This window comes from Culex pipiens, chromosome 2 (assembly GCF_016801865.2).
Source record: "Culex pipiens pallens isolate TS chromosome 2, TS_CPP_V2, whole genome shotgun sequence".
NCBI classification, from domain to species: domain Eukaryota; kingdom Metazoa; phylum Arthropoda; class Insecta; order Diptera; family Culicidae; genus Culex; species Culex pipiens.
The window spans coordinates 150,013,120-150,029,249 of NC_068938.1; the positions used below are offsets into that span (position 1 = coordinate 150,013,120).

At 33.9% G+C, this 16,130-nt stretch overlaps 1 protein-coding gene across 1 annotated transcript in view; it reads right to left on the minus strand.

Moving 5' to 3' along the window:
- Positions 1 to 13,309, minus strand: part of LOC120421452 (plexin domain-containing protein 2) — a 56,985-nt gene extending 43,676 nt beyond the window's left edge. Inside the window, exon 1 of the mRNA XM_039584664.2 lies at positions 12,778 to 13,309. Coding sequence (XP_039440598.1) covers positions 12,778 to 12,871 — 94 coding nt within the window. The 5' untranslated portion in view covers positions 12,872 to 13,309. The remainder of the gene's footprint in view (positions 1 to 12,777) is intronic.
- Between the last annotated feature and the right edge of the window lie 2,821 nt (positions 13,310 to 16,130).

A 16,130-nucleotide genomic window follows, 5' to 3' on the forward strand; every position in this document is an offset into this window, starting at 1 on the left:
TTTAAGAATTTAAGAATTTAAGAATTTAAGAATTTAAGAATTTAAGAATTTAAGAATTTAAGAATTTAAGAATTTAAGAATTTAAGAATTTAAGAATTTAAGAATTTAAGAATTTAAGAATTTAAGAATTTAAGAATTTAAGAATTTAAGAATTTAAGAATTTAAGAATTTAAGAATTTAAGAATTTAAGAATTTAAGAATTTAAGAATTTAAGAATTTAAGAATTTAAGAATTTAAGAATTTAAGAATTTAAGAATTTAAGAATTTAAGAATTTAAGAATTTAAGAATTTAAGAATTTAAGAATTTAAGAATTTAAGAATTTAAGAATTTAAGAATTTAAGAATTTAAGAATTTAAGAATTTAAGAATTTAAGAATTTAAGAATTTAAGAATTTAAGAATTTAAGAATTTAAGAATTTAAGAATTTAAGAATTTAAGAATTTAAGAATTTAAGAATTTAAGAATTTAAGAATTTAAGAATTTAAGAATTTAAGAATTTAAGAATTTAAGAATTTAAGAATTTAAGAATTTAAGAATTTAAGAATTTAAGAATTTAAGAATTTAAGAATTTAAGAATTTAAGAATTTAAGAATTTAAGAATTTAAGAATTTAAGAATTTAAGAATTTAAGAATTTAAGAATTTAAGAATTTAAGAATTTAAGAATTTAAGAATTTAAGAATTTAAGAATTTAAGAATTTAAGAATTTAAGAATTTAAGAATTTAAGAATTTAAGAATTTAAGAATTTAAGAATTTAAGAATTTAAGAATTTAAGAATTTAAGAATTTAAGAATTTAAGAATTTAAGAATTTAAGAATTTAAGAATTTAAGAATTTAAGAATTTAAGAATTTAAGAATTTAAGAATTTAAGAATTTAAGAATTTAAGAATTTAAGAATTTAAGAATTTAAGAATTTAAGAATTTAAGAATTTAAGAATTTAAGAATTTAAGAATTTAAGAATTTAAGAATTTAAGAATTTAAGAATTTAAGAATTTAAGAATTTAAGAATTTAAGAATTTAAGAATTTAAGAATTTAAGAATTTAAGAATTTAAGAATTTAAGAATTTAAGAATTTAAGAATTTAAGAATTTAAGAATTTAAGAATTTAAGAATTTAAGAATTTAAGAATTTAAGAATTTAAGAATTTAAGAATTTAAGAATTTAAGAATTTAAGAATTTAAGAATTTAAGAATTTAAGAATTTAAGAATTTAAGAATTTAAGAATTTAAGAATTTAAGAATTTAAGAATTTAAGAATTTAAGAATTTAAGAATTTAAGAATTTAAGAATTTAAGAATTTAAGAATTTAAGAATTTAAGAATTTAAGAATTTAAGAATTTAAGAATTTAAGAATTTAAGAATTTAAGAATTTAAGAATTTAAGAATTTAAGAATTTAAGAATTTAAGAATTTAAGAATTTAAGAATTTAAGAATTTAAGAATTTAAGAATTTAAGAATTTAAGAATTTAAGAATTTAAGAATTTAAGAATTTAAGAATTTAAAAACTTAAGAATTTAAGAGTTTAAGAATTTATGAATTTATGAATTTAAGAATACGACAAAAAACGTTGTAAAATGGATTCCTAATAATCAATAATGCTGATTTCCTGAAAAATGTCTATTTTCAGTATTATTTTCCACTCCCTGATTTTTTGGCATATTTTTTAAGGTACAGTTAAAATCTCTATAGCCTTTTTATACATTTTTTAAATCGATCATTAATTGCAGAAGGCGATATACTTGTGTTTTTCAAGAATTTAAAGTGGAATTGTCTCAGATTATGTTTTTATTTTTCAGTTTCTCAGTAAAGCGGTGCACTAGTTTTCAAAAATTTACTTTTTTTGAAACAATTGTTTTTTTCGGCTAAATATATCGACGCCTCTGTGCTCTTGTAATAAGCTTACTGATTTTTCCAGAGAGCACAGTGGTATAGATAAAACGTTGTCGATTTAGAAAAAAATGCATCTAAATCCAGAAAATTGTTAACGATTTTGTTCAAAAAACTTCAGCGATTTCGAAAACAACAAATGTTTTTGAACTATTTTACGGATTCGCTTACAAGAGTTCTATCCGTGTGTACAAACAATGTTCCATTGAAGTTTTAGATATTACAAGCCTTACCCGAAAAACTATCGAAATTTTTTATATATATAGATTCAGCGATGACCTATACATGTCTGGGTACCAAAAGTTGCGTCTTTCAATTACAAAAATTTTGGTACCTGAAATTTTTAAGTTATCGCAGTTTTAGTGAAAAAAGTTGATTTTTTGCCGATTTTGTCATTTTCCGGTTTTTGCGCGCGGCGCGTCGAAAAACACGGATTTTATTTTCAAAAAATCATATCTCGGAATTCTGTTAATGAACTCCTCCCATTTTCCGGGGAATCCTCCCATGTCCGGGGAATCCGATAAAAATATTTTCAGACATAGGCTCTTTGGTCCAGACACCGTCAAAACGGCATTTTAAAGTTTCATTCGACCTTTTCATATGTTAGGCTAGATTTTTGAAACTTCTTATTATTTTTCTTTGAAAGGCCAACTTATCACCTTTCATTTGCGTATAAGACAATTGAAATCGGTTGAAATGGCGAGGAGTTATGATTTTTCAAAAAAAGTGGTTTTTGCGAAAATCGACGAAAATGGCCATTTTTCAGACCACCCTAACACGGCGTAGGTCACCCTAATGGCCAAACAAAAAAATACGGGTCTAATTATTTCGGCCAGGGAACCCTCAGAAAAAAATTGAGCCCGATCCGAGCACTTTTGTTTTTTTCCATGCTGTTTTCGTGGGGAATTGCTGTATATATATATATATATATATATATATATATATATATATATATATATATATATATATATATATATATATATACAAGCCTTACCCGACAAACTTCGTCTTGTAATTTTTTTTCGCTTTTTGACGTTTTTAGCTTGTATGCTTATTCAGCCTCCTGTGATCAAAATTTGATTTTACGCAACTTTTTCCATACAATCGGCAGATCTTCCGGAATCGGTTCCAGAGTGGCCAAAGTTGTCACTTTTTGCGTAAGAACCTTCCTTGGGCTTATACGAACCCAACGCAGCAAAGAGCGCTCTGATCCAACTTTCCGTTATCAACTGATGCGCGTTCGAACAAAACCGTCGAAATTTTTTATATATATAGATATATATATATATATAAAAACGTTACTTAAATCACCTCAGTTATTGGTGCCATCCTCCTAAAATCAATTAAAAAAGCATTCTAAAAGCGTTTGTAAAGTATTTCCAAAATCTTTCCTTTCTAAAAATGACATGCTTTTTTGCAAAAAACACCCTTTTTGTATCGTTTCAACTTCTATGGAATCAGTTTTTTAGCATAACTTTTGAAGTACTTTGCTAAACTTCCTTCCACCTCGGGTTTTGAATTCATGACGTTTGGACTGAGAATCTGAGTGCCTAACATCTGATTCAGGCAGATTTTTTAAAATTTTATTGAAATTGATAGGTAAAAAATAATTTATAATTATAGTTGCACTAACTTAAAAAAAAATAATTACGGTTTTTTTCTAGGTATGTGTCACACATTTAAAAAAAACCATAACTCTGTCAATTTCTCACAAAAATATAAACTTCTTGCATGAATTGAAAGCTTGAACATTCATCTATGTTTGGCTAATAAGGGTGTTTCATCAGATGAACTCTTCGAATCATGCCAAGCGTTTTAAAAAATATTTTAAACCGGCATTTTAAAAATGTTTGATCCCCCTTTCAACATTTTGAAGAAATCTTAAGCAATTTTTTTCATATTCATCCAAAATTTAGAATTTTTATAAGTTACAGCACTTTCACATAAAACCTGTACGTTTGTGTTCAAATTATTACAAGTTAAGTATGTAAAATATTTAAAAACTTAAAATATTATTTTAAAATACCAAAATTAGGCATGTTTACAAAAGCTGGAAATTTGTGTTTACAAAACTTTTGAAAAAAAGTTCAAACTGCAGTAAGTTATGTACAACTATACTAAAGGAAACTATGTATGAAAACCCAGCCCAATGAATTAATCTTGAGGCTGATTCCAGTGACTGTAAAAATGCAGGGATCAAGTCTCCCCAAACGCACTTTTTTAAACAATTGATTGTAAAAATAGTATGACGATAAATTTAACATCAAATGCGTTAGGGTTTTGGAGTTGATAAGTTTATCAAACAATTCATGTATAAAAAATATTTTTTTGAATAATTTTTGAGTGTTTTCTTTACATATCAAAACAAAGAAAAAAAGATCTCTTGGAAATTTTTTGCAGCTCGTTCTAGAAAAATGTGTGTAACTCAATCTAAACATTTTTTATTTTTTTTTTCTTTGTTTTCTACAATGAGTTTTAGTTAATTTCGCACAACTTTCTAGAATAAAGCTAATTGTTTTACCCACATGCTGACAAGATACAGGCTAAGGATCAAGTGTCCCCGGGGATCAAGTCTCACCACTCTCCCCTATATAAACTTCTTACAAAAATATTGTATAACCTGATTTCAATGTTTGTTAAGGAATATAAAAAGCACTGTTTTTCAATTGTTTTTAGTTTCATTGATTTTTATCATTTTTTTACAATTTGAAATGTCATTTTTTGATGTTTTATATTGATATGACGATAATAGTCTTTTTTAGTTCTAATGATTCTATTGTTATTTCATTTTATCAAATAAACAATTTTTCACATCTTTGCGGGTCAGATGTGATGTGATGATGCATATGTGGATTCAAATTAGGAATTTAAAAAAAAACTCTGAGGACCCCTGTTTTAAGGTCGTAGCAGGTGGAATTCACTCTTGTTGCAATGACTGTCACTGATGGTTCTGCATATAGAGCCCAAAAATAGTAAATGTAAATGAATGATGAATTAAGATATGTAAAACCTTTCTACAAACAAGATATAGATTTATTTTTATTGATGCATTCTGAATCAAAATTTTAATGTTTTTGTTCTAAAATATACATGCCCGCCAAATGGCTCACCGGAAATTATACCTTTCAGAGCATTGATTTGAATTATCAGATTTGAAAAGTTTAATTGCAGTTTGAAAAAAATCAAAAAGAACTAACAAAACAAAACAGATAAAAAATTGGTTATGTTAAACTATCCTTGTTTAATGAAAATCATAAAATTTCAAAATTGGAAAATAAGCAGAAAAATAAAAGACACAATCCAAGCCTTCAGTTAATCCCATTCGATTTTCATAGACGATAAAGCATTCATTCACCGCAGTGTAATATATGCACTCCATACACACAACCACACATCCTGAGGCCATTGTTCGTGCTATTGTTGCATCCACGATTATTTTTTCTCCTTTCTATCCAATCTATCAATCTTAGCCGCTCGTGTGAGTGTGTGAGTAGGTCTATTAACTCTGTGTATTTCAGACGTGCACATCGCACACACAGAGCGCAGCTCTGTCTAGCTAATTTCTATTGTATGCAGCTTTTACTTTCTTCCTCGCAATGCAATGTGGTGCATCTTGTGGTCTCTAATAGCAGGAGGAATCTTGCACCATAATTCAGCTTCCTCGAAACGATTAGACCGATTACGATGCATCACGCACTGAATTCAAGTCTCTTGCTCGATAACTCTGTCTTTTGTTTACATTCATGTTTTTTTTTTCTCTCCTCTAATACTAAGTTCAAGTGTTGCAAACGCGCCTCTAAATCAAGTCTAGAAGATAAGTCGACACACCCTTGCGTCTGTGTATGTGCGCGACTTTTCGATGATGACGGTCGTAGTCGTCGTACAAAGTTTCATTCGCTCAATTAACCCTGGAGATCTGTGCGATGATTACACTTCATTTTTCTTCTTTTCGTTTTCTTCTTCTTTGTCTTTTGTGTCTCTTGCTTCTGGTTGTGCTGAAATGGAATTAATAAACGCACCAGTGCGCTCGCTATGTGTGTGCCAAGATCTGCATCGTCGTTGCGTTTTTTCGAGTGTCGTCGTATGTACTATTGCATTCTTGTGTCACAGAAGTAATAAGACTGATTTGTTTTGCTTCTTGTAAGACATCACTTGGACCAGGCTAGTTAATTATTAGTGTATGTTTCTACATGAATTGTTGGGTCATTTTCGTTGCTTTGGTTACTTACTGTTGTTTAGATGATTCGATTAAGTGTTCAATTTTTTTTTTAATTTTACAGATTTTTGGCACTTTTGCAACACTATTAAATATTTTCAAAAAAAATTACCTATACATCGAAAAATGGTCTCTGGAATGCCTTTCAGATAAATAATAATAAAATAAAACATCCAGTTCCTACACAAAACTTTTTACAGAAAGATCGTAGACCCACCTTCATGTATACATATCGACTCAAAAATTATGCAAATGCCTGTCTGTCTGTCAAAATTGTCACTTAGTTTTCTTAGCACTGGCTGGACTGATTTTGTTCAAACGGGTCGCATTCAACTCGGTCTAGGGTCCTAACGTCACTATGAATACAAAGAGACGAGTTGTTCCTTTAAATTCCGCTATATTAATTATATCTTGATAGATACGTATTTCGTCTACGATACGAAATACGTATCTCTTTGTATTCATAGTAATGCATTCTGCTAAAACGCTCAACCAAACCACAATCCTAACGTCACTTTTTTTAAGAGCGAGTTTTTCACCAATGTGTAACAGGTCGTATCGAGGTACTCCGATTTGGATGAAACTTTCAGCGTTTGTTTGTCTATACATGAGATGAACTCATGCCATGGCCCTCTACGACAAAGGGAAGTGGGGTAAAACGGGCTTTGAAGTTTGAGGTCCAAAAAACATAAAAAATCTTAAAATTGCTCGCATTTCAGTAAAACTTCATCAATTCCAACTCTCTTAGATGCATTCGAAAGGTCTTTTGAAGCACTTCAAAATGAGCCATAGACATCCAGGATTGGTTTAACTTTTTCTCATAGCTTTTGAAAATTACTGTTAAAAATGATTTTTTTTAAAACCTTAATAACTTTTTCCAACAGCCTCCAACACCCATACTCCTATAGGTCAAAAGATAGGTAATTACATGGACTATAAGCCTACTGTATTAACTTTTTGGCCAATTGCAGTTTTTCTCATAGTTTTTCGATTTTTCTACAACAAACATTTTACAGCGTTAATTTTTGCCCTGTAGGCCGCCATAGCAGCACTTTTTGGTCTCAAATATGTCATATTCGGAATCCTCGGACAATTTCACGTAAGTTAGAAGTATTGAAGTTGTAAATTTGATTGGAAAAATTGCCATTTAGAATGAATTAAAATATTTGTTGGATTAGGGGTAAAACAGGTTTTCGCCTACTTGATACAGCATTTGACGTATTGATCAAATGGTAAATAAGATCTATTTCTTTTTTCAAAAATGTTTTATCTAATTATTTTTTAAATGAAATTTACAACTCCAATACTTCTAACTTACGTGAAATTTTCCAAGGATTCCGAATATGACAAAATTGAGACCAAAAAGTGCCGCTATGGAAGGCTACAGGGCAAAAACTAACGTTGTAAAATGTTTGTTGTAGAAAAATCGAAAAACTATGAGAAAAACTGCGATTGGCCAAAAAGTTATTACCGTAGGCTTATAGTCCATGAAATTCCCTAACTTTTGACCTATAGGAGTATGGGTGTTGGAGGCTGTTGGAAAAAGTTATTAAGGTTTTAAAAAAATCCATTTTTAACAGTAATTTGCAAAAGCTATGAGAAAAAGTCAAACCAATCCTGGATGTCTATGGCTCATTTTGAAGTGCTTCAAAAGACCTTTCGAATGCATCTAAGAGAGTTGGAATTGATGAAGTTTTACTGAAATGCGAGCAATTTTAAGATTTTTTATGTTTTTTGGACCTCAAACTTCAATGCCCGTTTTACCCCACTTCCCTTTGTCGTAGAGGGCCCATATTTGGCATGAGTTCATCTCATGTATAGACAAACAAACGCTGAAAGTTTCATTCAAATCGGAGCACCTCGATACGACCTCTAGAACAAACCGAGCAATATTTACAAAAACTGCCTCTTAAGTTTTGATTTGTAGTTCAAAAGTTATGTATAAAATTCGTGCTTGCCATTTCATTAGGGCACATAACTTTTTAAAACAAGAGTGTGTCCCTTTCACACCTTATGTACATTGTCATTCGAGTGAAAGGGATATACTATTGTTTACAAAAGTTATGTGCCCTTGTGAAATGTTAGGCTCAAATTGTGTTTCGCATAATTCGGATGTTAGATAAGTGGCGATATTATACATTATTGGATAGGTACTTGAAAGGCCTTTTCAACGAAATCAAAAGTAGGAAGATCTGGCAACTCTGTCTCAAGTAAGTTAAGCACTTAAGTGATGTTTGTGTACTAGATCTCACATATATGTATAAAAAAAATACCGGATCCTTCATTCAACCTATCCTTGCGTAGATAAATGCAAGACCTTCCAAAGAAGTCTAAAAACTTGAAGATCTGACAACCCTGTCTCAAGTTATGACAATTTAAGCCATATTTTTGTACTTTTTTGAAGCCGGATCTCACTTTCCTGTGGGTAAATTACTACCCATCGTTGATAAGGTATTCGAAATACCTTTCCAGCGAGTCCAAAAGATAGAAAATCTGGCAACCCTGTTTCATGTTATGACCACTTAAGTGATATTCATGTAATTTGTACATTTTCATGACTTCAGATCATTAAGTAAAGAGTGAGGAAGGCACCAACCACATAGGTGGATGAGGTTAGTTTTTGAAAAATATTTTAAACAACTCTTTCGACGTGTGAATCTTCATAATTTTAATTGAGGAAGAATAAGTGATGCGACAGGTTGCTTTTTGAGTCTAACTGATGAGAGTCAACATTAGGTGCCCGATGGAAGTGCACTCACTTAGATGTGCCATCGAAGACCTAAAACTATCGATTAGTTCAATGTTTCCATTCAACTAGTTTAAATTTTCCCCATCTCAAAGTGGTTCGGAAGCAAAAACCTCAGCTGTACCAACGGTAAATCCAGGAGAGCAACCAATTTAGTTCAAGCATTTTGCTATACCTTAGTCGTACGTGTGTAAGCTAAAACGCAAACGCCACCGCTGACGACGACGACGACGGACGTCTCTAACGATGATGACAGCTTCAACGTCTTGGTTCTTGGTGGTTGTCTTAGTGCAAGGTACCTACCGGCTTTGCTCGGACTGCCTGGCTGATGATAGTGCGGCTCTCTATGGATTTGAACGAGCGCGCAAAAAGAAGAAAAAAAATGAGGCACCTACACACTTCGACTTTGAATTCATTAGCATCTGATCAGGTCGGTGGATGGATGTTTTCATTAAGGTACCACGTTCCACGTTTTTCATACACACACACACACAACACTCAACCAGACTCTGCTGATTTGGTTTGGTAGTGGTGTGCAGGAGAGTGCAGAAACCCGGTAGCGCCGCCTCGGCGATGTGCAGTGTTGATGAAAAGTTATGTGTGTGATAGATTTGGTCGTGATGGGGTGATTTATCTTAGTGCAAGTATACTAGACTGTTTCCATTTTCGAGAAAATTTTATTGTAACTGCTTAGCTTATTTTTTTGTTTTTAGCTTTTTTTTCAACTATTTCTAACAGTTTTATGCAAAAGTTTTTAACTTAAGTTATTCTAACATATAACTGAAAGGAGTTCCAAACCTAAGTAAACTAATTATAATGTGATTATTTACCAATTTGAGAATAATATTTCTGTACCGTTGGGAACATGGCTTGCCAATGGCGTATTCCAGAAAAAAACACGAAGTTGACCACTAGTGTCTTCCTTTCAACTACAAGGACTTCGCCGCCCTGGGCTCCTAAGTGTTTTTAGTACGGCACGGAGCGCCGGATACCCATTTTTACACTTAGAATTTTTAGAGCGCCCGCCGCGGGATTCGAAATAGCAACATCTGGATTGTGAATCTAGTGCGCGGTCCGATTGATCCACACGGGCGGGACCAGTACTCCAGACCTTCCCATAAATCATCCATCTACAAGCGTTACTTATTACTAATACTTATAACTACCAATTTATCATTAGGAATCGCTGAAGATGACATTATATTTGAGACACGTTTAACTCTTTTCGTGTTTTTTGTATGTTCAGGGTGTTTTTAAACAGCAAATTAGGTAGTGCCATCGCCACAAAAGATATAAAAATGTCGTATGAGTGATTTTGTCACAGCCCAACGCTAGGTTCTCTGCCATTATGAAATGGGTCATTGAAAGCAGAGCGAAGGCTAAAACCACCTAATATCCGGGACTAATAAGCGAAGCTGTATCATTGTAAATCAAGTCTGATACAAAGAATAGTAGTTTCCCATAAATTCGCTGCCGGCCAGTGGACCACGCTCAAGTTTTTTTTAATAGGGGAAATATACCCATTTTAATCACTCTAAGCCGTTCGACCAATTCTCATCACTTTTGCAGTTTTTCGCTATTAAATCAACATTTGTGGATACGTCAATAATGGAAAGATGCTTGCTAACTTGTATTTGAGCTGTTTGTTACTTTGGAACAGTCAAAAACACTTTATGAAAGTTGTAAATCATGATCAAAGTGCTGATAGGCCGATAATAGAAATAGGCTGAGAAAAGGGTTATTTCCCCTACGTCATCATCCTGGTACGAGAATCGAACTCACGACCTCTGGATTGCATATCCCCACCCCCTACCGGTCAGTATTCACAGTGAGCATTATTGCTCTTTTAAGGGATCTGACTTTGCCGAGCCAGACAGGAATCGAACCCATCACCAATCAATTACACTCAAACCCCGATGGTTTGACACCAACTGTTGTCAAACGAACGGGATCACTTTTTAGTTTGACACCCCTTTTACACGGAGTTCACGCACACTATCAAACGTTTGTTTTGATAGTGTGCGTGAGCGCCGTGTAAAAAGTGACAGTTCGTCACTTTTTAGTTTGACTTTGACCAACCAACGGGATACAAACTGAAAAAGTGTCAAACGAAAAAGTGACCAACCACCGGGGGTTGAGTGTATTATTGAAGTTATTTTTAATTATAGCTTTGGTGTCGCGGTAAATAGTTTACAACTGACGATCATAATTGGCATTAAAGGTAAAAAAAGAAAGAGTAGTTTGGAAACAGTTTACTTACTTGATTATGATAACAATAATAAAAAGTCAGAATCGTCCAAAAATTACATGGGACAATTATGTGTAGGACTACATTATGAGTCTCATCTTTTTCAACTAGCCTTTTTCATTCACGTAAACAAAATATACAAAAATACTTTTGGTCGTTCTTTTTATCGTGAAACAATAAATAAAAATATTCTCTTATTGTTTTTAAGTTTGTGCGGTTAACAGATATCAGCTTAAATAAGGTGATATATAACTTATTTTTATATGTGTTGAAGATGAACAACTCTATGAACAAAATTTAAACAAGTAAAACATTGTATAGCCAATCTTGGAAGTGTTTTTCTTATTTGTTGAGATATGTATATCCAATCATCAATTTTCCTACATCAATCAAAAGGTTTACTCTCTTCAATGTTTAACTACAAGTATTGAAGCGTCTAGACGAAGAACAAACGAAATGATCAATTCTGTGCAAAGCAGATATCGAATCAACTACACATTTAGTAAACAAAAGGTTCTCACGATTGTATGACGAATGACCTCATTTTACAATGAAAATCGAAAGCATTTTACAGAGATAAGATTGCTTTTGACTCTATGTTGTTTCATTCGAGTATATGATTCAGATCTTATGAGAATCTAAAGTGCTAATTAAACGTTTTCAAGTTAGTTTCTAATTTAAATGTTTGTAAACATTTGTTTCAAATGTGTGTTTTAAAGTACAACGTTGTTAACTTAATAATCTGTTCATATATCTTGTAAAATGTATGCTTATCGATTCTTTCAGACGCAAATCAAGTCTACTATAACCACCAACGTTTCCGATATAAAATATGCATCACTGTGGGACGCCTCCCTGCTTCACACCATAGACTGTATAGTGGGTTATCATGGAACATGCAACTCAGTCAGCAATCCCTGTTGTTTGTCCTTGATTTCGTGTTTCCGGCACGCCAGGATAGCTGGACGAGACGACTAGAAATCGATACGTATCGCATGACTTTGAGTCTGCCTGATATCAGTCGACTGACAATCAGCAGGGGTTGGGAGGTGCATTTCCCGGTGAGGAGTTGAAGGTGGTGGTTGACGGACTGTCCGACTACTCTCAGGCTCACAGGCAACACGTTTCCTTCAGCCTTGTATACACTCTCGAATCTCCTGAAACCTCTCTTTCTTGCTGCGGATGCCGGTGTATGCGTTCGATTCCTCTATATCCAACTATTGCGTAGATTGCGCACACCACCGACCAGAAGAAGGTAGGCTCGTTCAGCGAGTCCGCTGCTGTTACGTAGTACGAGACATTCCTTCTCGCTCTGGCGGATTGCGATACACTCTTTTATTGGTTTTGTTGGTTTCTTTGCTTTTACTGCTGCGTGAATAACAAAACAACAACAACCATCTGAGCCAGCTAGTTGGCCATCGGAGAAGAAAACGAAGAAAATTTCACACTTCTTATATTTTAAGAACATTTCACCACGCAAAACCAACTAGTGGTGGTTGAAAATAAGACGACCCCAGCAGACTAGTTTGGAAAAGTGCACTTGCACAGCTCCACACACTAGCCGCTGCTTCCCACACTTCCCGTTGAAGCTGGTTTTGTTCAGCAAATCCTCAGCTGGACGAGACAGCAGCAAGCTACACGTAACCCCCGTGCCCACGAAACGTTCGCCCAAAGAACTCACCTTCCGCATAGTTCACACGACAGCAGTCGGCCAGCAAGATCAGCAGAAAAAGTGCACTTTTAAGCACCACAGCACCACCAGTAGCATTCGCCATTACTTTCAATTGCACACACTCACGTACACGTACAAGTACACAGGGGGGAACCAGACTACGGACACATCAATTCCGTCTACTCGCCAGCTCCACACTCACTCTTCACGAACCCCTCGCTGGAGAGACAACTTCTTCCAGCACTTCCTTATCCAGCGCGATCCCGCGACGAGACGTTCAGCTACCCGTCCAAGTCTGCAAAAACCTTCCACGACAATACCACACAACCCACAAAGCGAGATATCGTTGGTATTGGTTCAGTTAGCAAAGGGGGGCGGCCCAATTGGTACCCAATCTACAGGGGTCAGCCACGAACTCTACCTTCACTTGGCTTCACCTCGCACTTCACACTGCTGTGCTGAGTTCTACGACCGTAACGATAACCACCCTCGCGCGCGACTAGCGACTAGCGAACACCGAACTGGACTGAGCTGAACGTAGATCCGAAGTTCGGCTCGGTCTCAGACGTTGGTTGGGGGAGCTATGATGTTAGTGGTAGTGGTGAGAGTGGATTGACGTTTTGAACATGAGCAGATGGGTGCTGAACACGTTACATCTGACTTGTGAGGGATGGCGAAGCTGAACGTGTTATGGTAACGGTGCGTGGCAGTGGTGTGTTGAGGGTTAGATGAAAAGGGAGTTGCGAGATTTGATAAAGTTTTTGATGAATTTGATGGGTAATCTTGTTTGAGTGTAGTCTTGTAAAATTATTCAACCACCGACACCGACGTAATACTTCATGTAACAAATCTGCTGAAATGTGTCCCAGCACAACTCACCCTAGTTACTTCCTTGGAATCACCCCTTGCCGATAAAAATACATTTCGCAACACTGCTTGACCCATTGTTTGCAAACAAATCGTAGTTTATGAATGAATCAGCTGATTTGTGTTTACAAACAAAATAGAATCAGTGTTGCCTTGCTGATACATTTTTCGAAAAACCGTTTGACAGCTCACCGGACTTACCGGAGGGGTGATTCAAAGAAGGGTCAACTTTTTTACTTGAGTGTTACGTCGGTGTCGGTGATTCAACCGTTCGCAAAGAATCGAATCCTCTAACACAGTCTTTCTCAACCGGTGAGGAATTCCCTATAGAATTCTATATAGAAACCCAATGCATTTTTGTAAAAAATATAAATCTGTATCGGTACTTTTTTTGAACCTTTAAAGCTAAGTATATCTTTGAATCCATGGAATTTTTTTTGAAAAGATACAACAGCAATTTTTATATCGTTAGATTTCATTTTTGCAGGTGTTTGGAAATATATCTGACAAAAACTAAAATTCAAATATGTTTATCGAAAAAAAATAATTCCTTTAAATTGTGCTGAATAACTCCATATTATAAAAAAAAGTCCCTACATACACTTTTTCGGATTTTTTTGCAGTAATTTGTTTAAGATAATATTTTTTATATTTTTGTTAGTTTTACGTTCTTTTAGACATGAGCAATTTATGAGGAATGGGGTGTCTTAAAAAAATTGTGAATTTTCATTTTTTAATTGAATCATGAGCAGAAGTTGAATATTTTTGTAATAGTTTTCAAAAATGAGCTGTATTTATTTTTTCTACAAATGAATTCAAACTAGTTCCATATTGTAACCGAGCCTCGTAGCCTAGTGGTAACCTTCTGCCTCGTAAACGGTAGATCGGGGTTCAAATCCCGGCTCGGACCAAAACAACTGGTAATCTTTTCCCTTCATGATTCGATTGCTTAGTAAAGGGGAGGTAGTGTATCATCACAAGCTGCACCTTATCATGACACCTTAGGGAGGCCACCTATGCACAGAAAAAAAAGTTGAATTTTGAAATGTTGAAAATTTGGTAGGTTGAATATTACCTCTTTTTTTGAGTAATATTACATAAAAATGTGTAAAAATGTGAACCTGATGAATATTCATCAAAAACTGATGAAAATTCATCATTTTCTGGGGTAAAATTTATCATTTTTTTTGCCACAAAATCTGTCACCATTTCCTGATGAATATTACCATCATTTTTTTTTCTGTGTGGAATGTTAACATCAACCTAAACATTTTAACATTAAGTTAAGAAATAGCCACTGAATCCGCTTTGTAAATGCGGCCCTGATACTCTTCATTAGTCATGGGAAAAAAATACTTACTTTTTAGTTCCATATTCTTTCAATAAACTTTTCAAAAGTTCATGAAAATTTAAAAAAAATACTTTCTCAAGTATTTTTTCATTGTTTTGATGATGACCAGTTTTTGCCTTCCTCACCTAAATGAGGAAAGGCTATAAAATCACTCGAAAAATGAACTTCTTTATTCGACCTCGTAGACCCACCTTCACATATACCTATCGACTCAGAATCAAATTCTGAACAAATGTCTGTGCGTGTCCCTGAGTGTGAGTCCGTGCACCCAAAAAAATGCACTCGATTATCTCCGGGCTGGCTGACCTGATTTGGACCGTTTTGGTCTCATTCGATCCGTCTTTGGGTCCCACAAGACCCTAGTTAATATTATGAAGTTTAGAGAAGTACTTCAAAAGTTATGCTTAAAAAAACGATTTTAGCTAAACTTCGAAAGATTGTAAAAGGTGCTATTTGTAAGAAAACACTATATACACGCTATATGAAAATGATGGTAATCTTCATCAGGAAATGGTGACAGATTTTGTGGTAAAAATAATGATTTATTTTACCCCAGAAAATGATGAATATTCATCAGTTTTTGATGAATATTCATCTGGTTCACATTTTTACACGTTTTTTATGTAATACTACTCAAAAAAAGAGGTAATATTCAACCTACAAAATTTTCAACATTCCAAAATTCAACTTTTTTTCTGTGTATTGTATTCACTTTATGAATGCGAGGAAGGCACCAACCACCTAAAGGTGGATTAAGTAACGTTTTTTTTTAATATTTTGTGACAGATTTTTGCTTGGTAATTTATTTAAAACAAGCCTTACCCGACAAACTTCGTTCTGACTTTTTTTGTTTGTTGACGTTTTTAATTTTTTGCTTATTCAGCCTCCTGTGATCAAAATTTGATTTTGCGTAACTTTTCCCATACAATCCGCAGATTTTCCGGAGTCGGTTCCAGAGTGGCCAAAGTTGTAACTTTTAGGCGTAAGAACCTTCCTTGGACTTATACGAACCCAACGCAACAAAGAGCACCTCGATCCGACATTCCGTGTTGAATTGATTCGCGTTCGAACAAAACCGTCAAATTTTTTTATATATATAGAAGATTAAATTATATTTGAGTTCTTTTGAAACTGGGCAGTATTT